This window comes from Pseudophryne corroboree, chromosome 6, assembly GCF_028390025.1.
Source record: "Pseudophryne corroboree isolate aPseCor3 chromosome 6, aPseCor3.hap2, whole genome shotgun sequence".
Taxonomy (NCBI): Eukaryota; Metazoa; Chordata; class Amphibia; order Anura; family Myobatrachidae; genus Pseudophryne; species Pseudophryne corroboree.
The window spans coordinates 117,485,571-117,510,680 of record NC_086449.1 but is presented as its reverse complement, the minus strand read 5'-3'; the positions used below and the strand labels follow the sequence as shown (position 1 = coordinate 117,510,680).

Here is a 25,110-nt window from a genome sequence, read left to right as displayed (position 1 = left end):
TGCCGCAATGTGTAACAAGGGGGAATCTGCCTGCCGCAATGTGTAACAAGGGGGAATCTGCCTGCCGCAATGTGTAACAAGGGGGAATCTGCCTGCCGCAATGTGTAACAAGGGGGAATCTGCCTGCCGCAATGTGTAACAAGGGGGAATCTGCCTGCCGCAATGTGTAACAAGGGGGAATCTGCCTGCCGCAATGTGTAACAAGGGGGAATCTGCCTGCCGCAATGTGTAACAAGGGGGAATCTGCCTGCCGCAATGTGTAACAAGGGGGAATCTGCCTGCCGCAATGTGTAACAAGGGGGAATCTGCCTGCCGCAATGTGTAACAAGGGGGAATCTGCCTGCCGCAATGTGTAACAAGGGGGAATCTGCCTGCCGCAATGTGTAACAAGGGCACGCTGTCTGCCGCAATGTGTAACAAGGGCACGCTGTCTGCCGCAATGTGTAACAAGGGCACGCTGTCTGCCGCAATGTGTAACAAGGGCACGCTGTCTGCCGCAATGTGTAACAAGGGCACGCTGTCTGCCGCAATGTGTAACAAGGGCACGCTGTCTGCCGCAATGTGTAACAAGGGCACGCTGTCTGCCGCAATGTGTAACAAGGGCACGCTGTCTGCCGCAATGTGTAACAAGGGCACGCTGTCTGCCGCAATGTGTAACAAGGGCACGCTGTCTGCCGCAATGTGTAACAAGGGCACGCTGTCTGCCCTAATGTGTAACAAGGGCACGCTGTCTGCCCTAATGTGTAACAAGGGCACGCTGTCTGCCCTAATGTGTAACAAGGGCACGCTGTCTGCCCTAATGTGTAACAAGGGCACGCTGTCTGCCCTAATGTGTAACAAGGGCACGCTGTCTGCCCTAATGTGTAACAAGGGCACGCTGTCTGCCCTAATGTGTAACAAGGGCACGCTGTCTCCCGTAATGTGTAACAAGGGCACGCTGTCTGCCGTAATGTGTAACAAGGGCACGCTGTCTGCCGTAATGTGTAACAAGGGCACGCTGTCTGCCGTAATGTGTAACAAGGGCACGCTGTCTGCCGTAATGTGTAACAAGGGCACGCTGTCTGCCGTAATGTGTAACAAGGGCACGCTGTCTGCCGTAATGTGTAACAAGGGCACGCTGTCTGCCGTAATGTGTAACAAGGGGGAATCTGCCTGCCGTAATGTGTAACAAGGGGGAATCTGCCTGCCGTAATGTGTAACAAGGGGGAATCTGCCTGCCGCAATGTGTAACAAGGGGGAATCTGCCTGCCGCAATGTGTAACAAGGGGGAATCTGCCTGCCGCAATGTGTAACAAGGGCACGCTGTCTGCCGTAATGTGTAACAAGGGCACGCTGTCTGCCGTAATGTGTAACAAGGGCACGCTGTCTGCCGTAATGTGTAACAAGGGCACGCTGTCTGCCGTAATGTGTAACAAGGGCACGCTGTCTGCCGTAATGTGTAACAAGGGCACGCTGTCTGCCGTAATGTGTAACAAGGGCACGCTGTCTGCCGTAATGTGTAACAAGGGCACGCTGTCTGCCGTAATGTGTAACAAGGGCACGCTGTCTGCCGTAATGTGTAACAAGGGCACGCTGTCTGCCGTAATGTGTAACAAGGGCACGCTGTCTGCCCTAATGTGTAACAAGGGCACGCTGTCTGCCGTAATGTGTAACAAGGGCACGCTGTCTGCCGTAATGTGTAACAAGGGCACGCTGTCTGCCGGTATGTGTAACAAGGGCACGCTGTCTGCCGGTATGTGTAACAAGGGCACGCTGTCTGCCGGTATGTGTAACAAGGGCACGCTGTCTGCCGGTATGTGTAACAAGGGCACGCTGTCTGCCGTAATGTGTAAAAAGGGGACGCTGTCTGCCGTAATGTGTAAAAAGGGCACGCTGTCTGCCGTAATGTGTAAATAGGGCACGCTATCTGCCGTTATGTGTAAAAAGTGTACGCTGTCTGCCGCTATGCTTAACAAGGGCACGCTGTCTGCCGCTATGTTTAACAAGGGCACGCTGTCTGCCGTTATTTGTAAAAAGTGCACGCTGTCTGCCGCTATGTGTAAAAAGGTCACGCTGTCTGCCGCTATGTGTAAAAAGGTCACGCTGTCTGCCGCTATGTGTAAAAAGGTCACGCTGTCTGCCGCTTTGTGTAAAAAGGTCACGCTGTCTGCCGCTATGTGTAAAAAGGTCACGCTGTCTGCCGTTGTGTGTAAAAAGGGGGACGCTGTCTGCCGTAATGCGTAAAAAGGGGACGCTGTATGCTGTAATGTGTAAAAAGAGGAATCTGTCCGCCGTAAGGTGTAAAAGGGTCTCTACCTGGTGTAGTGATGCTACTGTGCGGCTTAATTTGAATAATGGAGACTACTGTGCACCGTTTTATGAATTGGTATTATTTTGTGGCCACACCCCTTCCCCATGAAGCCACGCCACTATGTATCACTGCCCCTGTTTTGCATGCAGGGGTGGGGCTCCGATGCAGTTTCTTGCACACAGTGCTAAAATGTCTAGTTACGGCACTGTTGCTAGGTATCCATTTCTCTGGCCCTGAGCAGGTCCCCCTCACCAGATCCTCTCTAGGGGTGAGGGGGTGGACTTGGATGGGATGGGGGGCCCAAAGCATTTTGTCGCACCTGGGCCCACCGCTCGCTAGTTCCGCCACTGATTTCTCATCAAGTCTAATTCAATCTACATTTTAGAAATTAACTACACAGGAGCAGAAGGAAAGATATGGACCATTTCTATTTTTCCTTTTACAAAGCATCAGAAACCTAAGGGGGTGATTCAGACCTGATTTCTGGGCTGATAACTTTGCTGTCCTGAGTTCAGATAGTCGTCGCTCCCAGGGGGACTGTAAATCTGCTGTGTAAGTGTGCGATCCTGTGTGTATGCCGGGCTGCTAAAATCCACTTTGTGCAGTCTCTACGCAGCCCAGGACTTACTCCTACAGTGCGATCACAGCAGGCTCAGGCTGATCAGAGCCGACGTCAGACACCCTTCCCTGAGAACGCTTGGCCACGCCTGCATTTTTCCGGACACTCCCAATAAACGATCAGTTACTACCCTCAAAACGATCAGTTACTACCCTCAAACGGCTTCCTCCTGTCAATCACCCTGCAACCGCCCGTGCGATCGGATTTTTGCAATCAGATCGCACGTAGCTGACCGGCGATGCCCTTTGTTGCTGTCCGACGTGCGTGCGCATTGCGGTGCATACGCAGTTAGTACTCGATCGCCTGCTGTGCGAAAACGCACAGCAGCGATCAGGTCTGAATCACCCCCTAAGACCTTAATATTAAGAGCCTGTCTCATAGCTCATATTAAATCATCCATCAACTGCTTTTTGTATGGGTTTTCCTACAAACCTGAGGGATCTTTAAAAACCTATATTCTCTTGTAGCCTGCCTTCCTCCTGATAGACAAACACAGAATCAGACTCCTCACAGGACTAATTCAAGATGGAACCCTTTGGTTTGTGAAGTTTGGGAGCAGAAGAGAACTAGAACAATCTTTACAACACGAAAGAAACATTGTCAAGGCCATTCACTAGCCAGGCCCAGAACCCAAGCTGGCTCCTCCTGCACAGCTGTAAAAGGGACACACAGAGCTTTGCCCGAGAACCATCTGACAGACAGGATCGTATCATGAGGAGTCAGTAGGGAATGCAGGAGAATGGACCTTGTGGCAACGGGCGAGATGAGTAAGACAACAGACTGTGGAAATGACAGAATCAGTTTGGACCAACACTAATCCAGTGTCCCTTCCAGAGGTGTATGTGGTCTAAGGTCCTCCGCTACACACCCCCCCCCCCCCCCCCCCATTTACAATCCATCTGGAATACTCAGCGACTTAACAACTTAGCCTGACACTCGGAACAAGTAAAAATAAGATTTTAAACCTACTGGTAAATCTATTTCTCCTAGTCCGTGGAGGATGCTGGGGACTCCGTAAGGACCGTGGGGTACAGACGGGCTCCGCAGGAGACATGGGCACCCAAAAAGAACTATTCCTATGGGTGTGCACTGGCTCCTCCCTCTACGCCCCTCCTCCAGACCACAGCTAGAGAACTGTGCCCAAAGGAGATGGACAATACAAGGCAGGATTTAAAAATCCAACGGCAAGATTCATACTAGCCCACACCAATCATACCATGTAACCTGGAACATACATAACCAGTTAACCGTATGAACAACAACAGTGACGGTCCAAGACCGACTCCAACTGTAACATAACCCTTATGTAAGCAACAACTATATACAAGTCTTGCAGAGTTTCCGCACTGGGACGGGCACCCAGCATCCTCTACGGACTAGGAGAAATAAATTTACCGGTAGGTTTAAAATCTTATTTTCTCTTACGTCCTAGAGGATGCTGGGGACTCCGTAAGGACCATGGGGTTTATACCAAAGCTCCCAATCGGGTGGCAGAGTGCGAATGACTCTGCAGCACCGACTGAGCAAAAGCTAGGTCCTCATCAGCCAGGGTATCAAACTTGTAGAATTTTGCAAAGGTGTTTGGCCCTGACCAAGTCGCTGCACGGCAAAGCTGTAATGCCGAGACGCCTCGGGCAGCCGCCCAAGAAGAGCCCACCTTCCTAGTGGAATGGGCCTTCACCGAATTTGGAACCGGCAATCCAGCCGTAGAATGAGCATGCTGAAACGTATTACAGATCCAGCGAGCAATAGTCTGCTTCGAAGCAGGTGCGCCAATCTTATTAGCAGCATACAGGATAAACAGAGCTTCTGTTTTCCTAAGTCTAGCCGTTCTGGCTACATAAATCTTCAAAGCCCTGACTACGTCCAGGGACCTGGAATCCTCCAAGTCACTCGGAGCCACAGGCACCACGATAGGTTGGTTCAGATGGAATGAAGAAACCACCTTAGGCAAAAATTGAGGGCGTGTCCTCAATTCCGCTCTATCCACATGAAAAATCAAGTAGGGGCTCTTGTGAGACAAGGCCGCCAATTCTGACACTCGCCTTGCCGGTGCCAAGGCCAACAACATGACCACCTTCCAGGTAAGAAATTTCAACTCAACCTTGTTAAGTGGTTCAAACCAGTGTGATTTTAGGAACTGCAACACCACGTTCAGGTCCCACGGTGCCACTGGAGGCACATAAGGAGGCTGGATGTGCAGCACTCCCTTTACAAACGTCTGGACTTCTGGAAAAGAAGCCAATTCCTTCTGAAAGAAAATCGAAAGGGCCGAAATTTGTACCTTAACAGAACCTAATTTCAGTCCCATATCCACTCCTGTCTGCAGGAAGTGGAGAAAACGCCCCAGATGAAAATCTTCCGTAGGCGCGTTCTTGGTTTCACACCAAGACACATACTTTCACCAGATACGGTGATAATATTTCACCGTCACCTCCTTCCTAGCCTTTTTTAAAGTAGGGATGACCTCCTCCGGAATCCCCTTCTCCGCTAGGATTCGGCGTTCAACTGCCATGCCGTCAAACATAACCGCGGTAAGTCTTGGAATATACAGGGCCCCTGTTGCAACAGGTCCTCCCTCAGAGGGAGAGGCCAGGGATCTCCTGTGAGCATCTCTTGAAGATCTGAGTAACAGGCCCTTCGAGGCCAGTCTGGAACAACGAGTATCGTCTGTACTCTTCTTCGCCTTATGATCCTCAACACTTTTGTGATGAGAGGAAGAGGAGGAAACACGTAGACCGAGTGGAACACCCACGGCGTTACCAGGGCGTCTACTGCTACTGCCTGAGGGTCCCGAGACCTGGCACAATACAATACCTCCGAAGCTTTTTGTTGAGGCGTGACGCCATCATGTCTATTTGAGGAATTCCCCAAAGACGTGTTATGTCTGCAAAGACTTCTTGATGAAGTCCCCACTCTCCTGGATGGAGATCGTGTCTGCTGAGGAAGTCTGCTTCCCAGTTGTCCACTCCCGGAATGAAGACAGCCGACAGAGCGCTTACGTGATTTTCCGCCCAGCGAAGAATCCTTGTGGCTTCCGCCATCGCGACTCTGCTTCTTGTCCCGCCTTGGCGGTTCACATGAGCCACTGCTGTGACATTGTCTGATTGAATCAGAACTGGTAGGCTTCGAAGAAGACTCTCCGCTTGTCGAAGGCCGTTGTATATGGCCCTGAGTTCCAACACATTGATGTGTAGACAGGACACCTGGTCTGACCACAGTCCCTTAAAATTTCTTCCTTGGGTGACTGCTCCCCACCCTCGGAGGCTCGCGTCCGTGGTTACCAGGATCCAGTCCTGAATTCCGAACCTGCGACAATCCAGCAGATGAGCACTTTGCAGCCACCATAGGAGAGACACCCTGGCCCCTGGGGACAGAGTTATTTTCCGATGTAAGTGCAGATGCGACCCGGACCATTTGTCCAGAAGGTCCCATTGAAACGTCCTCGCATGGAACCTGCCGAAGGGGATGGCCTCGTAGGCCGCCACCATTTTTTCCCAGAACTCGAGTGCATTGATGAACTGACACCCTTTTCGGTTTTAGCAGGTCTCTGACCATGTTCTGGATGTCCTGGGCTTTTTCCAACGGGAAAAAACCTTCATTTGTTCCGTATCCAGTATCATACCTAGGAACGTTAGTCGAGTTGTCGGAATCAACTGTGACTTTGGTAGATTCAGAATCCAACCGTGTTGCTGGAGCACTCTCAGAGAGAGCGTTACACTGCTCAGCAATTTCTCTCTTGATCTCGCCTTTATCAGGAGATCGTCCAAGTATGGGATAATTGTGACTCCATGCTTGCGCAGGACCACCATCATTTCCGCCATTATCTTGGTGAAAATCCTTGGGGCCGTGGAAAGCCCAAACGGCAACGTCTGAAATTGGTAATGACAATCCTGTACAGGTACTCCTGATGGGAGGGATATATGGGTACATGAAGGTACACATCCTTTATGTCCAGTGACACCATAAACTCCCCCTCCTCCATACTGGCTATAATCGCCCTGAGCGATTCCATCTTGAATTTGAAACTTTTCATGTACAGGTTTAGGGATTTTAGATTCAAAATAGGTCTTACCGAACCGTCCGGTTTCGGGACCACAAAGAAGGTTGAGTAGTAGCCTCTTCCCTGCTGGTTCAAGGGAACCATGATAATTACTTGCTGTAGACACAGCGTTTGAATTGCAGCTAACACTACATTCCGATGTGGTGTAGAAGCTGGTAATGCCGACTTGAAAAATCGGCGCGGGGGCACCTCCTCGAATTCCAGTTTGTAACCCTGGGAAACTATTTCCAACACCCAAGGATTCAGGTCTGAGCTGACCCAGGCCTGGCTGAAAAGTCGAAGACGTGCCCCCACCGGTGCGGAGTCCCGCAGGGGAGCCCCAGCGTCATGCCGAGGATTTTGTAGGAGCCGGGGAGGGACTTTTGTTCCTGGGCACCGGCCGAAGCGGGTGCTCTTTTCCCTCTAGCCTTACCTCTGGTAAGGAAGGAGGACCCCCGACCTCTTCTGGACTTTTGCGACCGAAAGGACTGCATCTGATACGGTGGTATTTTCTTTTGCTGTTGGGGAATAAATGGTAAAAGATTTGATTTACCTGCGGTAGCTGTGGAAACCAGGTCCGTCAGCCCATCCCCAAACAATACGTCTCCCTTATAGGGTAGGACTTCCATATGCTTTTTTGAATCCGCATCACCCGTCCATTGGCGAGTCCATAAGGATCGTCTCGCTGAGATAGACATGGCATTGGCTCTGGAAGCCAGCAATCCAATATCCCTTTGAGCATCTCTCATAAATAAGACAGCATCTTTAATATGGGCTAGAATTAACAATACAGTATCTCTATCCATGGTACCAAATTCAGCTGTTAGATCATCTGTCCATGCTGAAATTGCGCTACATACCCATGACGACGCAATTGTCGGTCTTAGCACAGCTCCAGTATGCGAATAAATAGACTTTAAAGTAGTCTCCTGCCTGCGATCCGCAGGATCCTTGAGGGTCGCTGTGTCTGGAGACGGTAGCGCCACTTTCTTGGACAGGCGCGTTAAGGCTTTGTCCACAGTGGGAGGTGATTCCCAACGCAGCCTGTCCTGTTTAGGGAAGGGGTATGCCATATAAATTCTTTTGGGGATCTGCGGTCTCTTTTCCGGAGTCTCCCAAGCCTTTTCAAAGAACTCATTTAGTTCATGAGATGTGGGAAAATTTATAATCTGTTTCTTTCCCTTAAACATGGGTACCCTCATGTCTGGAACAGAGGGTTCATCAGCAATATGCAACACATCCCTTATTGCCACAATCATACACTGAATGCTTTTTGTCACCTTAGGGTGCAATTTTACTTCATTATAGTCGACACTGGAATCAGAGTCCGTGTCGGCAGTAGTGCCCACAATTTGTGCCAAGGGACGTTTTTGAGACCCCGACGGGCCCTGTGAGTCGGTCCAATCCGAGGATTGACCCCCTGATGCCTCCCCTGATTCAGCCTTATCAAGCCTCTTATGTAAAGAAGCCACACTTGCATTCAACATATGCCACATGTCCATCCATTCCTGAGTCGGCACAACCGACGGGGACACACCACTCATTTGCTCCACCTCCTCCTTGGAGAAGCCTTCCGCCTCCGACGTGTCGATACGCACGTACCGACACCCCACACACACAGGGATATACCTATAAGGGGACAAATCCCCAACCAGGCCCTTTGGAGAGAGAGAGAGAGAGAGAGAGAGAGAGAGAGAGAGTATGCCAGCACACACCCAGCGCTCAAATAACACTGGAAAAACAAAATGACCAGATAGCGCTTTTTTATATACTATCCAAATTCCCACTCACTGCGTTACAAATGTGCCCTCCCTCCTCTTTTTCCAGCCTGTGAAGTGTTCAGCAGGGGCGAGACCGGGGAGCCAGCGCTCTCATGCAGCTTCTGTGGAGAAAATGGCGCTGGTTAGTGCTGAGGATCAAGCTCCGCCCCCCCCCAACGGCGGGCTTCGGTCCCAGTGCAATTGTAATAAAATGGCGGGGGATCTGTGATTTACTGCCTCCGCAGCCTAATCATACTCTATTGTGCCCAAAATTGAGGATTATTGCTGCCCAGGGCCCCCCCCCCCCCCTGCGCCCATCAGTGCTGCCTCTGTGTGTTGTGTCTGGGAGCAATGGCGCGCAACGATCTGAAGTCTTCTGCCGCCTGAGATGTCTTCTATCTTCTCATACTCACCCGGCTTCTATCTTCCGGCATCTGTGAGGACGGCGGCGCGGCTCCGGGACGAACCCCAGGGTGAGACCTGTGTTCCGACTCCCTCTGGAGCTAATGGTGTCCAGCAGCCTAAGAAGCAGAGCCTATCAGTTAAGTAGGTCTGCTTCTCTCCCCTCAGTCCCACAATGCAGGGAGCCTGTTGCCAACAAGACTCCCTGAAAATAAAAAACCTAACAAAATTATTTTTCTACAGAAAACTCAGGAGAGCTCTCTGCAATGTACCCTTTCTCCTCATGGCACAGAATCTAACTGGGGTCTGGAGGAGGGGCGTAGAGGGAGGAGCCAGTGCACACCCATAGGAAAAGTTCTTTTTGGGTGCCCATGTCTCCTGCGGAGCCCGTCTGTACCCCATGGTCCTTACGGAGTCCCCAGCATCCTCTAGGACGTAAGAGAAATATATCACTCATTTTCCTACACCGGAAATCACATTAGTGAACAAGCTAGGTGAAATTCCCATAGTGCACAATATAATAAAAACTGGGTGTGTCTAAGAAAAGTGGGAGACATATGGGACCCTCTGTAGCTCCAAAGCCAATAGCAGCAAACAAACAAAACAAATCTAGAGAAAATTACCATATTGTCCAATAGTTCTCTAGAGGGCATATGGGAGACTCTGCTGAGGTGACAGCCCAAGATAAAGCTAAGAAGGAGGTGTTAAGTACGCTGCTTCCCCCCTCCTTCCACCCCATGGGCCAAGTCCAAACATGGCCACTGGAACCCCCAAAGATGCTGTCTGGAGGTGTACCCCCCAATGCTATTGGGCCATTGGTTAAAACAAAAGCAGCAGCAATAGTTAAAAGACCAAATAAAATAACCTACAAATTGATAAAGAACTAACACTAGGCAGCTCTGCGCAGAATGTGCCCATACTCCCTGGGCTCTTAATTTAAACAAAAGTTACCTAATGGCAGTTAATAAACAAGGGGAGGAGCTTTCAGAATGTGTACAAGATAAAATGAAGTGCCTAACTGCTGGATCTATGCCCCATGGCTACAGTGTCCACCACCTGGATGGGAGAAAAAAAAATGGTTGATCATCACTGCATGTGTGGGGCTCATGTTTAACTTAGAATTACAGGTAGGGCCGATTGTAATTTGGCATGGCATGTATGGTCTAAAATTGTTCACAAATCTGGCATTTTGGCAGATGCAAGAAACAGCAAGGTTGGTGTGTGGGCTCCAACTATGGGCCACATATGACTGTAAATCTGGTGCTTAAAATGCAAGGTATGTGATGAGACTTACCATCTAAAGTCTTAATTCCTTCTTCCACTAGTTTGCGAGCAGCTGCTGGCCTGTAACACAAGGCACAAAGACAATTCAGAGACCACTGCCTGCTGCACATTACAAGCTCTTCAGAAACCCAGACTGCTGATAGTTTCACAAGTCAACTGACTCCAGGTGATTTCAGGTCTATAAACTACATTAAAAGGTGATTACTGCTTTGTACAGATTTTGGAACCCACAAATGAAATGGTGATCCTGGGAGGTCACAAGGACAACCCTTTAGGATGTTGGCAAGATGGGTTATAGCGAGACCTGAATCAGGCTTCCTTTACCAGACTGAACTTACAGGTCTGAACACCAGGGATCTGATATTAACATGCGATTTACTACTAGCTACTACAATATTTCGTTTAAATTGGACCTATAATTGTGATTCCTTCTATCACAGCAGCTGCTACCCAATCCCAGCCCGTCAGAGCGGCTGCTACCCAATCCCAGCCCTTCAGAGCGGCTGCTACCCAATCCCTGCATGCTCTCACTTATTTTGGTTGTTGTCCACACTGTATTATTTGAGCTGACACTTGTAGTGCTTTCAATTACTAGCACATAATCTAGTATCTCCGTGCCTATAGTATCTGATTGGATGTAAAGGAATGCACTGGCTAGCACTTATCTAACATCAAAAAGAAGGAAAAGATAGGAGGCTTGGTCCCATAATGGATGAAATGGGATCATAGTTATCAGTGATCACAGTTTGTGTGGTCATGTATAGATTCCCTTAGAAGGTTCTATGGGCCTAATTCCGAGATGTACACAAGCCCAAAATTTACGTAGATCTCCAATGTTTTTAGATCTGTGAGAAAAAAGATATACAGCGCTCAATGACACAGTGTAATCTAAAAAGGTAAGTATTTAATAATAAGTTTTCTTTAAAAAAGACTTGGACAATTAAAAAACATGCAATTAAGATGTAATGTGTCTCAATAATGACTTCAGGTGAGATCTGTGCCTAAGCAGAAGACGCACTACACATGCGCAGATCAGGGACTACGATGACGCTCGCAGTGCTCCAAACGCAGCACCATGATTGACAAGCTGCTGGCGATTGAGGGCAGCGACAAGCAGCGTTGCAGAAAACGGGGGATGATGGCCCCGTTTTGTGAGCGAGCTGAAGCCAGTGGCTGCTGTGCTCTTGAATGGGCTTCAGCAGTATAAATTACTTGATGTTCACACAGTGGATCCGATGTTGCGTCTTCGGACGCAGCAGCGGATAACAAAAGCATGCAGTGGGCGTCTTTCTAGACGCAGCTGTAGTCCATCTCTGAACCAGGTGCTGTGTCTTCTACACTTCCTCAGCTATTTGCGCTAATAGTGCCAAATATCAATGCTGCACTCCCCTTCAATTTTTCTTTATATGTCTCTTCTTGGATTTGCAATCCACAAGTTATTAGTACAAGATCTATGCTGAAGCCACACAAATCACATGAACCATCTTCCTAACACCACTGGCTGCCCTTCACCGTGATGGAAACAGTATACCTGAGAGTAGATTTATCTAACACTGAAACCTTGAGCAGTTTGTTTTTTCCCTCTCAAACAACCAGTTCCACCATACACCGTGCAGATGGACACAGCTGAAAATCTGTGTGCTTTATTGAGCCACTTTATTTCAAATCCACATTGTACACACAGCCCCACAACATTGCCATGCCTGAAAGGCTGAAATGTATAGTATGTATATAAGGGTATATATACTCTGGATTATAAAGAGCAGCAGATTATGTAGGGAATAGCGGCTCCGCAGGAGACTGGGCACAAAAGTAAAAGCTTTAGGACTACCTGGTGTGCACTGGCTCCTCCCCCTATGACCCTCCTCCAAGCCTCAGTTAGGATACTGTGCCCGGACGAGCGTACACAATAAGGAAGGATTTTGAATCCCGGGTAAGACTCATACCAGCCACACCAATCACACCGTACAACCTGTGATCTGAACCCAGTTAACAGCATGATAACAGAGGAGCCTCTGAAAAGATGGCTCACAACAATAATAACCCGATTTTTGTAACAATAACTATGTACAAGTATTGCAGACAATCCGCACTAGGGATGGGCGCCCAGCATCCACTACGGACTACGAGAAATAGAATTATCGGTAAGTAAATTCTTATTTTCTCTGACGTCCTAGTGGATGCTGGGAACTCCGTAAGGACCATGGGGATTATACCAAAGCTCCCAAACGGGCGGGAGAGTGCGGATGACTCTGCAGCACCGAATGAGAGAACTCCAGGTCCTCCTCAGCCAGGGTATCAAGTTTGTAGAATTTTGCAAACGTGTTTGCCCCTGACCAAGTAGCTGCTCGGCAAAGTTGTAAAGCCGAGACCCCTCGGGCAGCCGCCCAAGATGAGCCCACTTTCCTTGTGGAATGGGCTTTTACAGATTTTGGCTGTGGCAGGCCTGCCACAGAATGTGCTAGCTGAATTGTACTACAAATCCAACGAGCAATAGTCTGCTTAGAAGCAGGAGCACCCAGCTTGTTGGGTGCATACAGGATAAACAGCGAGTCAGATTTTCTGACTCCAGCCGTCCTGGAAACATATATTTTCAGGGCCCTGACTACGTCCAGCAACTTGGAGTCCTCCAAGTCCCTAGTAGCCGCAGGTACCACAATAGGCTGATTCAAGTGAAACGCTGAAACCACCTTAGGGAGAAATTGAGGACGAGTCTTCAATTCTGCCCTGTCCGTATGAAAAATTAGGTAAGGGCTTTTATAGGATAAAGCCGCCAATTCTGAGACACGCCTGGCTGAAGCCAGGGCTAACAGCATTACCACTTTCCATGTGAGATATTTTAAGTCCACAGTGGTGAGTGGTTCAAACCAATGTGATTTGAGGAACCCCAAAACTACATTGAGATCCCAAGGTGCCACTGGAGGCACAAAAGGAGGCTGTATATGCAGTACCCCCTTGACAAACGTCTGAACTTCAGGAACTGAAGCCAGTTCTTTCTGGAAGAAAATCGACAGGGCCGAAATTTGAACCTTAATGGACCCTAATTTTAGGCCCATAGACAGTCCTGTTTGCAGGAAATGCAGGAAACGACCCAGTTGAAATTCCTCTGTAGGGGCCTTCCTGGCCTCACACCACGCAACATATTTACGCCAAATACGGTGATAATGTTGCACGGTTACATCCTTCCTGGCTTTGATCAGGGTAGGGATGACTTCATCCGGAATACCTTTTTCCTTCAGGATCCGGCGTTCAACCGCCATGCCGTCAAACGCAGCCGCGGTAAGTCTTGGAACAGACAGGGTCCCTGCTGGAGCAGGCCCTTTCTTAGAGGTAGAGGCCACGGGTCCTCCGTGAGCATCTCTTGAAGTTCCGGGTACCAAGTCCTTCTTGGCCAATCCGGAGCCACGAGTATAGTCCTTACTCCTCTCCTTCTTATGATTCTCAGTGCCTTGGGTATGAGAGGCAGAGGAGGGAACACATACACTGACTGGTACACCCACGGTGTTACCAGAGCGTCCACAGCTATTGCCTGAGGGTCCCTTGACCTGGCGCAATATCGGTCTAGTTTTTTGTTGAGGCGGGACGCCATCATGTCCACCTTTGGTTTTTCCCAACGGTTCACAATCATGTGGAAGACTTCTGGGTGAAGTCCCCACTCCCCCGGGTGGAGGTCGTGTCTGCTGAGGAAGTCTGCTTCCCAGTTGTCCACTCCCGGAACGAACACTGCTGACAGTGCTATCACATGATTTTCCGCCCAGCGAAGAATCCTTGCAACTTCTGCCATTGCCCTCCTGCTTCTTGTGCCGCCCTGTCTGTTTACATGGGCGACTGCCGTGATGTTGTCCGACTGGATCAACACCGGCTGACCCTGAAGCAGAGGCCTTGCTTGACTTAGGGCATTGTAAATGGCCCTTAGTTCCAGGATATTTATGTGAAATGACGTTTCCATGCTTGACCACAAGCCCTGGAAATTTTTTCCCTGTGTGACTGCTCCCCAGCCTCTCAGGCTGGCATCCGTGGTCACCAGGACCCAGTCCTGAATGCCGAATCTGCGGCCCTCTAGAAGATGAGCACTCTGCAACCACCACAGGAGAGACACCCTTGTCCTTGGAGACAGGGTTATCCGCTGATGCATCTGAAGATGCGATCCGGACCATTTGTCCAGCAGATCCCACTGAAAAGTTCTTGCGTGGAATCTGCCGAATGGAATCGCTTCGTAAGAAGCCACCATTTTTCCCAGGACCCTTGTGCATTGATGCACTGACACTTGGCCTGGTTTTAGGAGGTTCCTGACTAGCTCGGATAACTCCCTGGCTTTCTCCTCCGGGAGAAACACCTTTTTCTGGACTGTGTCCAGAATCATCCCTAGGAACAGCAGACGTGTCGTCAGAATCAGCTGCGATTTTGGAATATTTAGAATCCACCCGTGCTGTCGTAGTACTACTTGAGATAGTGCTACTCCGACCTCTAACTGTTCCCTGGACCTTGCCCTTATCAGGAGATCGTCCAAGTAAGGGATAATTAAGACGCCTTTTCTTCGAAGAAGAATCATCATTTCGGCCATTACCTTGGTAAAGACCCGGGGTGCCGTGGACAATCCAAACGGCAGCGTCTGAAACTGATAGTGACAGTTCTGTACCACAAACCTGAGGTACCCTTGGTGAGAAGGGCAAATTGGGACATGGAGGTAAGCATCCTTGATGTCCAGAGACACCATATAGTCCCCTTCTTCCAGGTTCGCTATCACTGCTCTGAGTGACTCCATCTTGAATTTGAACCTTTGTATGTAAGTGTTCAATGATTTCAGATTTAAAATAGGTCTCACCGAGCCGTCCGGCTTCGGTACCACAAACAGCGTGGAATAATACCCCTTTCCCTGTTGTAGGAGGGGTACCTTGATTATCACCTGCTGGGAATACAGCTTGTGAATGGCTTCCAATACCGCCTCCCTGTCGGAGGGAGACGTTGGTAAAGCAGACTTCAGGAACCGGCGAGGGGGAGACGTCTCGAATTCCAATTTGTACCCCTGAGATACTACCTGCAGGATCCAGGGGTCCACTTGCGAGTGAGCCCACTGCGCGCTGAAATTCTTGAGACGACCCCCCACCGTACCTGAGTCCGCTTGTAAGGCCCCAGCGTCATGCTGAGGACTTGGCAGAAGCGGGGGAGGGCTTCTGTTCCTGGGAAGAGGCTGCCTGCTGCAGTCTTTTTCCCCTTCCTCTGCCCCGGGGCAGATATGAGTGGCCTTTTGCCCGCTTGCCCTTATGGGGACGAAAGGACTGAGCCTGAAAAGACGGTGTCTTTTTCTGCTGAGAGGTGACCTGGGGTAAAAAGGTGGATTTCCCAGCCCTTGCCGTGGCCACCAGGTCCGATAGACCGACCCCAAATAACTCCTCCCCTTTATACGGCAATACTTCCATATGCCGTTTGGAATCCGCATCACCTGACCACTGTCGCGTCCATAACCCTCTTCTGGCAGAAATGGACAGCGCACTTACTCTTGATGCCAGAGTGCAAATATCCCTCTGTGCATCTCGCATATATAGAAATGCATCCTTTAAATGCTCTATAGTCAATAATATACTGTCCCTGTCCAGGGTATCAATATTTTCAGTCAGGGAATCCGACCAAGCCACCCCAGCACTGCACATCCAGACTGAGGCGATTGCTGGTCTCAGTATAATACCAGTATGTGTGTATATACTTTTTAGGATATTTTCCAGCTTCCTATCAGCTGGCTCCTTGAGGGCGGCCGTATCCAGAGACGGTAACGCCACTTGTTTTGATAAGCGTGTGAGCGCCTTATCTACCCTAGGGGGTGTTTCCCAACGCGCCCTAACCTCTGGCGGGAAAGGGTATAATGCCAATAATTTTTTAGAAATTAGCAGTTTTTTATCGGGGGAAACCCACGCTTCATCACACACCTCATTTAATTAATCTGATTCAGGAAAAACTACGGGTAGTTTTGTCGCACCCCACATAATACCCTTTTTTGTGGTACTTGTAGTATCAGAAATGTTCAAAACCTCCTTCATTGCCGTGATCATGTAACGTGTGGCCCTACTGGAAAACACGGTTGTTTCCTCACCGTCGACACTGGAGTCAGTGTCCGTGTCTGGGTCTGTGTCGACCATCTGAGGTAACGGGCGCTTCAGAGCCCCTGACGGTGTTTGAGACGCCTGGACAGGTATTAACTGTTTTTCCGGCTGTCTCATGTCGTCAACAGTCTTTTGTAAGGTGCTGACGCTATCACGTAATTCCTTCCATAAGACCATCCAGTCAGGTGTCGACTCCCTAGGGGGTGACATCACTATTACAGGCAATTGCTCCGCCTCCATACCATTTTCCTCCTCATACATGTCGACACAACGTACCGACACACAGCACACACACAGGGAATGCTCTGATAGAGGACAGGACCCCACTAGCCCTTTGGGGAGACAGAGGGAGAGTTTGCCAGCACACACCAGAGCACTATATATATATATATATATATATATATATATATATATATACAGGGATAACCTTATATAAGTGTTTTTCCCTTATATAGCTGCTGTATTTATTAATCTGCCAATTAGTGCCCCCCCTCTCTTGTTTTACCCTGTTTCTGTAGTGCAGGACTGCAGGGGAGAGTCAGGGAGACGTCCTTCCAGCGGAGCTGTGAGGGAAAATGGCGCTTGTGTGCTGAGGAGATAGGCTCCGCCCCCTTCTCCCGCTTTTTTAAGGAAAAACTGGCAGGGGTTAAATGCATCCATATAGCCCAGGAGCTATATGTGATGTATTTTTAGCCATCTAAGGTGTTTTTATTGCGTCTCAGGGCGCCCCCCCCCAGCGCCCTGCACCCTCAGTGACCGGAGTGTGAAGTGTGCTGAGAGCAATGGCGCACAGCTGCGGTGCTGTGCGCTACCTTATTGAAGACAGGACGTCTTCTGCCGCCGATTTTCCCGGACCTCTTCTGTCTTCTGGCTCTGTAAGGGGGCCGGCGGCGCGGCTCTGGGACCCATCCATGGCTGGGCCTGTGATCGTCCCTCTGGAGCTAATGTCCAGTAGCCTAAGAAGCCCAATCCACTCTGCACGCAGGTGAGTTCGCTTCTTCTCCCCTTAGTCCCTCGGTGCAGTGAGCCTGTTGCCAGCAGGACTCACTGAACATAAAAAAACTAATTTAAACTTTTACTCTAAGCAGCTCAGGAGAGCCACCTAGTGTGCACCCTTCTCGTTCGGGCACAAAAATCTAACTGAGGCTTGGAGGAGGGTCATAGGGGGAGGAGCCAGTGCACACCAGGTAGTTCTAAAGCTTTACTTTTGTGCCCAGTCTCCTGCGGAGCCGCTATTCCCCATGGTCCTTACGGAGTCCCCAGCATCCACTAGGACGTCAGAGAAATAGGATTTTAATACCTACCAGTAAATCCTTTTCTCGTAGTCCATAAGGGATATTGGGGGAAACTAGTACGATGGGGTATAAACGGGGTCCAAAGGAGCCAATGCACTTAAAATTTCTTCATCTGGGTGTGCTGGCTCCTCCCCTCTATGCCCCCTCCCACAAGCAGTTATCAGTGGCGTAAGTTTGTCCCAGTTGCCCGGAGGCAAGAAATATATTGGTCCCCCCCCCTATGCTTATATACTGACGGAGATATCTGCTGTTGCATAGGAAGTATGAGAATTCTAACTACATGAAGTTACTTGTAATTGTCAGGGAAACTTCGTCATATAGTTAGAGTTCTCAGGCTTCCTTTATAGGAGCAAATATCAGTAAGGTGTCTGCTTCCAGTATATCTATAATAAAGAGGGCGTGATTTGAAAGGTGTAGTGGCTCGTGGGGAAGTCTGCTACGGAAGAGTTACTGGCTGCTGTCAATTAACCTAATTGATTAATATCACTGAACACACAGAACAGGAGGAGAGGTGCCCCCCTTCAAAGCAGGAGCCCGGCGGCAGCGGACTCCGTTGCCTCCCAGAATTCTGCGTCTGGCAGTTACAGGTAAAACATGCACGAAGGAGAAAGGACATATATGAAAGAAGGAACATGATAACAGAAAGGGTGGTGAGATTTACACACCAGCACACCACTAACATACAACAATCAGCAACGGCTGAACAGGTAACCATAGAACAAGAACCTGCAGAAAAGTCCACGCACTGAGGCCGGCGCCCAATGGGGGTAATTCAAAGTTGATCGCAGCAGGAATTTTGTTAGCAGTTGGGCAAAACCATGTGCACTGCAAGGGAGGCAGATTTAACATGTGCAGAGAGTTAGATTTGGGTGTGGTGTGTTCAATCTGCAATCTAATTTGCAGTGTAAAAATAAAGCAGCCAGTATTTACCCTGCACAGAAACAAAATAACCCACCCAAATTTAACTCTCTCTGCACATGTTATATCTGCCTCCCCTGCAGTGCACATGGTTTTGCCCAACTGCTAACAAAAATCCTGCTGCGATCAACTTGGAATTACCCCCAATATCCCTTATGCATTACGAGAAAAGGATTTACCGGTAGGTATTAAAATCCTATTTTCTCTAGCACCCATAAGGGATATTGGGGGAAACTAGTACGATGGGGACGTCCCAAAGCTTCCAGAACGGGCAGGAACGTGCGGAGACAGCTGCAGCATCGCCTACCCAAACTGAGTATCTTCTTTGGCCAGGGTATCAAACTTGTAGTACTTCACAAAAAAAGAAAGTCTTCTTCCCCGACCAGGTAGCAGCTCGGCATAGTTGCAAGGCCGAGATTCCACAGGCAGCCGCTCAGGAAGAGCCCACTGATCTTGTATAGTGGGCCTTTAGAGACTTAGGAACAGGTAAGGCTGCGGATACATAGGCCTGTTGGATAGTAAGCCTAATCCAACGAGCAATGGACTGCTTTGAAGCAGGGCAACCCTTTTTCTGCGCACCATAAAGCACAAACAAGGAATCCGTTTTTCTGACCGGAGCTGTACGCTTGACATAGATCTTCAAGGCACACACAGCATCCAATGCCTCCGGAGGAGCAGAAGCGTCAGAACTGGACGGAACCACAATAAGTTGATTCAGATGAAATGCAGAGACAACCTTCGTCAGGAACTGCTATCTAGTCCGGAGCTCCGCTCTGTCCTTCGTAAAAGGCCAAGTATGGACTTTTACATGACAAGGTCCCCAATTCTGAAACACATAGAGCAGAAGCCAGGGCCAGTAACATCACCGTCTTCCACGTGAGGTACTTGTCTTCTACCGTCATCAGTGGTCCAAACCAAGAGGACTGTAGAAATGCCAACACTACATCCAAATCCCAGGGTGCCGTAGGCGGCACAAACGGCGATTGTATGTGGAGTACCCCTTGTAAGAAGGTCTGAACTTCAGGCAACACTGCCAATTTCTTCTGGGAGAAAATGGAGAGGGCTCAAATCTGAACCTTAATGGAACCCAGACGTAAGCCCTTATCCACACCAGCCTGCAGGAAACGTGCCAAGCGAAGCTCTGCAGGCGGATACGTGCATTCCTCGCACCAAGAGACATATCTCCTCCAGATATGATGATAGTGTTCGGACGTCACAGGTTTCATGGCCTGAACCATGGTTGCAATAACCTTCTTGGAAAGGCCCTTGTGATGAAAAATGACCACAAGGAAGACCAAAAAAACCCTGGTTGGAAGCACTCTTGTCTGAGGTAACGAGAAAAATTTAATATATACTGATGAAAAATTATTAATCTTAAAATTACAAATTTTATTTGGTATGCCTTAAAAATTTTTTTTATACAACATCCATATGAATAAACTAATAAATATGTGATCTTCTTGCAAAAATATGTAAAAAGAGTATGGTCTGATCTAAATAACCTCAGTCAAAGACGATTAATTATTTCCCCCCCTTTTCTCCGCACCCTGTCCCGGGAGTGGTAACTATATAGACAGAGTGGTGGCCAGTGAATATATATACAACTTTATACGTGACATTCAAACATCTTGTTTCCATCTCAAAAGATCAGGATAATAACTATGAGGATACAAATTGGTTAAATTTACAGTTCTACTCTCAGAGGTGTTATTTCGAAAACAGCTACATGTCTTATGATAGATGTACAGGTTGAGTCTCCCTTATCCAAAATGCTTGGGACCAGAGGTACTTTGGATATCGGATTTTTCCGTATTTTGGAATAATTGCATACCATAGTGAGATATCATGGTGATGGGACCTAAATCTAAGCACAGAATGCATTTATGTTACATATACACTTTATACACACAGCCTGAAGGTCATTTTAGCCAATATTTTTTATAACTTTGTGCATTAAACAAAGTGTGTCTACATTCACACAATTCATTTATGTTTCATATACACCTTATACACACAGCCTGAAGGTCATTTAATACAATATTTTTAATAACTTTGTGTATTAAACAAAGTTTGTGTACATTGAGACATCAAAAAACAAACGTTTCACTATCTCACACTCACTCAAAAAAGTCCGTATTTCGGAATATTCCGTATTTCGGAATATATGGATATGGGATACTCAACCTGTATCATATCTCTCTCTTTTGATACATATAACATCTCTGGCAAGTATCAATACTAGCTACAAATACTGGCAGTAGCAGCAATATTGCATCAGAGAAAACAGCTCATTATGATATGCTAATGAGCCTTTTGGGAGTTAGCCATTGCTATAATTAGCAAATGATAACAGTGGTTACCTACACTGGCAGTAGCAGTAATACTGCATTAGAGAGAACAGCTGATTATTACATGACAAACGGGTTTTGTCAGTTATTGTGAAGTCATTCATTTATTTATTCATTTTTTTTCATTTTGTCTTGTGTTGGGGTATATATGGGAAGACAATAGGGCAAAGAGAGAAGAAGCAATATTATCATTATTTTGGTTGACACTGATAAAAATTAACAGTAATTAAAATCTCAATTAACCTTTCAGGAGTGTACCGCATTAGAGACATATGTGCAGGTTTAAAATCTCTGCACTACCTGTTACAAGGCACCAGGGAATACCTGCCTGAGTCTCCTTGCTTGATACCTCCTCTTTCTCTTCTTTCTGGCCAATTTGGATGCACCTACCCTCTCTCATTCCTCGTCCTATACCTGCTGGCAAGACGGGAGAACAGTAGAAGGGAGGTTTGCCTATATCTTGGCCACTCTCTTATACCTCTATGTGCTCAATATATCATGTTTATAATCTAGCCAAATGCATTAGTAGCTGCTGGTAAGACCTGAAGTTTTTGGGTCTCTGACCTCTGTCAAGCAATAAAATCACTTATGATATTGATAAAAACTGAGGTATTGGTACCTCATACCTCTGACAATTAACGATATCAATATATACAACCACTTGGTAATTGTCAAAAAGAACTAAAGCTCTTTATGCTGTACACCTCTGTCATGTATTTGAAATCATCTGATAGCCTTTAAAAGAAATCGAGGGATTGGTGCCTCATATTTCCGTTTGGACATGGTTGTAAATAACAACTTTCTTCACTTCAGCATTTGAAATTATCAGATTGTTGCTGAACTAACTATTTGATAGCCATTGACAAATAACTGAGGCAATTGTGCCCCATACCTCTGTCAGGACTCTTGCTCAAAACTATGGGATATATGTGAAAGAAATCACGACAAGGAGATTTGGAGTGATACGTCCAGGGTTCTTCACAGAAAAGATTTGCCTTTGAGACATAGGAATACTCAGTTGTGGATAATTAAGGTAAATTACTTTTGGAGAACCACTATATAATTGTTGACACAAAGCAATTTATCAATCAGACAATTGTCTTGAGTGTTTCTGCCCCAACATTTCCTCCCTTAAATCCAGCAGGCGGATTGCCTGATAGACTGCTGGAAATGAAGGCACATGCACCTCGTACCTCCATATAGTAACCTTTATGATCCATTTCTAAGGTAATTTGATCTTTTCCCTCCTTGGGTTATTAACCTATAAATAATTGGGATAGATTACACGGGGTAATTTGTTGATGATACGGGTGCCTTGTATCCTCCCATTATATATGTATGTGAATCAACACAAACCTTAATTCCTTGTCTCTTTACACCATTCTTTATGTCCTATTGATGGCATGCCCTGGTCTGTTATGTCTCGAAAGAAACGGCTACACAGACATTTTACCTCGTTAACTGGGCCACACACTGATACATAGGTGACCCAACTCAAAATAATCCCTCAAGTGACCTATGATTCAAAACTACTGCCCTGAGAATTTACACATGGGCACATAAATGATAAAGATGATGGTCACATTATCAAAATTTTGGTATATTTTCTTATACTTATGAGAAGGGAATTATCACACAGACGGACTCAAACATAATTAATCGTCTTTGACTGAGGTTATTTAGATCAGACCATACTCTTTTTACATATTTTTGCAAGAAGATCACATATTAGTTTATTCATATGGATGTTGTATAAATTTTTTTTAAGGCATACCAAATCAAATTTGTAATTTTAAGATTAATAATTTTTCATCAGTATATATTAAATTTTTCTCGTTACCTCAGACAAGAGTGCTTCCAACCAGGGTTTTTTTGGTCTTCCTTGTGGTCATTTTTCATGATTTGTGTCTCTATACCCTTGGGAGCACCACTGACCGTCATAATTTATTGTAACCATTATACCATTAGGTTATAGGTATACAATTGATCAATAAAAGGGAAAACAATATCCCAAGAGTGTCAGTTTTTCTGAGGTAATTACAATTTGTTCAACAATTTATCCTGTGCGGCCTTCCCCAGTCCCTATTCCCCTCTCTTTTTTTGCAAAGGCCCTTGTGAGCTAGGATATTCCGCTCAACCTCCATGCCGTCAAACGAAGATGCAGTAAATCCGGCTAGACAAACGGTCCTTGTTGAAGAAGATTGCTTCTGAGTGGTAAAGGCCAAGGGTATTGGACGGACATGTCCAGAAGGTCTGCCTACCACGCCCTCCGAGGCCAATCCGGGGCAATTACAATTGCCTGGACACCTTGATTCCTGATTCGCTTTAGAACTTTTGGGAGCAATGGGATTGGAGGAAACAGATAGACCAGCCGGTACGGCCAAGGCGACGCCAGAGCGTCCACTGCCCTCGCTTGAGGGTCCCTGGTACGCCATCAATACCAGGGAAGTTTCTTGTTGAGACGAGAAGCCATCATGTCTATTTGTGGGCAACCCCACCGGTCGATGATCTGCTGGTACACCAGATGGTGGAGTCCCCACTCCCCCGGGTGGAGATCGTGACGACTCAGGAAGTCCGCTTCCCAGTTGTCCACACCCGGAATGAAGATAGCTGACATGGTTCTTGCATCTCTTTCCGTACAGAGAAGTATCCTTGACACCTCTCGCATGCAGGATCTGCTTTTTGTCCTTCCTTGTCAAATGATATATGCCACTGACATGGCGTTGTCCGACTGTACATGGATCGCGTGATCCTTGAGCATAGGAGAGGCTTGAAGCAGAGCATTGTAGATCGCCCGAATATCCAGAATGTTGATTGGAAGGAGGCTTTCGTGGGCTGACCACCTGCCCTGGAACTGTGCCCCTTGGGTGACAGCTCCCCATCCCCTCAGACTTGCATACGTCACGAGGAGGGTCCAATCCTGAATCTCGAAACTCCGGCCTTCCAGGAGATTGGAGGGCTGTAGCCAGCACAGTAGGGAAATCCTGGCATGAGGTGACAGCCGAATCATCCGGTGCATCTGTAGATGTGAGCCGGACCATTTGCTCAGGAGATCCAACTAAAATGTTCTGGCATGGAACCACACATACTGGATTGTCTTGTATGAGGCGACCATCTTGCCTAACAATCTTATGCAAAAATGTACGGACACTCGAGTGGATCAGAGCACCAGGCGGACCATCTCCTGAAGTGTTTTCGCCTTGTCCTCTGGTAGAAACACCTACTGGGCCACAGTATCCAGGAACATCCCCAGGAACAGGATCCTCTGAGTTGGCTCCAGGTGGAACTTCTGTAAGTTGGGGATCCACCCATGGTCTAACAGAGCATGGGTGGTGTGGTCGATATGGCGCAACAAAAGCTGCCTGGATCACGCCTTTATCAAAAGGTCATCCAGATAAGGGACCACACTGACCCCCTGGACCCGGAGTTGAAGCATCACCTCCGCCATTACCTTCATGAATACCCTTGGGGCTGTAGACAGGCCGAAGGGCAGTGCCTGGAATTGGAAATGATCGTCCAGCAGTGCATACCGTAGGTACGCCTGATGAGGTGGCCAAATCGGAATATGGAGATAGGCGTCCTTGATATCTAAGGAAACCATAAATTCCTGTTCTTCCAGGCCCACAATCACTGCTCGGAGGGATTCCATTGTGAACTTGAACACCCTCAAATAAGGATTCAAGCATTTCAGAATCAGAATGGGTCTGACCGAACCATCTGGCTTCGCCACCACAAACAGGTTTGAGTAAAACCCCTTGCCGCGTTTTGGTAGTGGTACTGGAACAATGACGTGGGACTGGACCAACTTTTGGGTAGCCTGTTGCAACGTAACTTGCATATCCTCCAAAGCTGGTAAGCCTGATTTGAAAAATCGTTGAGGAGGGAGTACTGTCGAACTCCAGCCTGCAGCACTGAGAAACAAGATCTCTGACCCAGGCACCCTGGCAGGAAGCATCCCAGACGTGAAGTGACGCAGTCGAGCTCCCACCTTGAGATCCCCTCGGGGTGGGTGAGCACCGTCATACTGAGGCCTTAGTGGAATCAGAACCGGTGT

The 25,110-nt window shown here is 47.8% G+C and overlaps 1 protein-coding gene across 1 annotated transcript in view; it reads right to left on the bottom strand.

Annotated features, from left to right (window-relative positions):
- Positions 1-25,110, bottom strand: part of POLB (DNA polymerase beta) — a 127,782-nt gene that overhangs the window by 45,258 nt on the left and 57,414 nt on the right. The window contains exon 6 of the mRNA XM_063931740.1: positions 10,408-10,457. Coding sequence (XP_063787810.1) covers positions 10,408-10,457 — 50 coding nt within the window. The remainder of the gene's footprint in view (positions 1-10,407; positions 10,458-25,110) is intronic.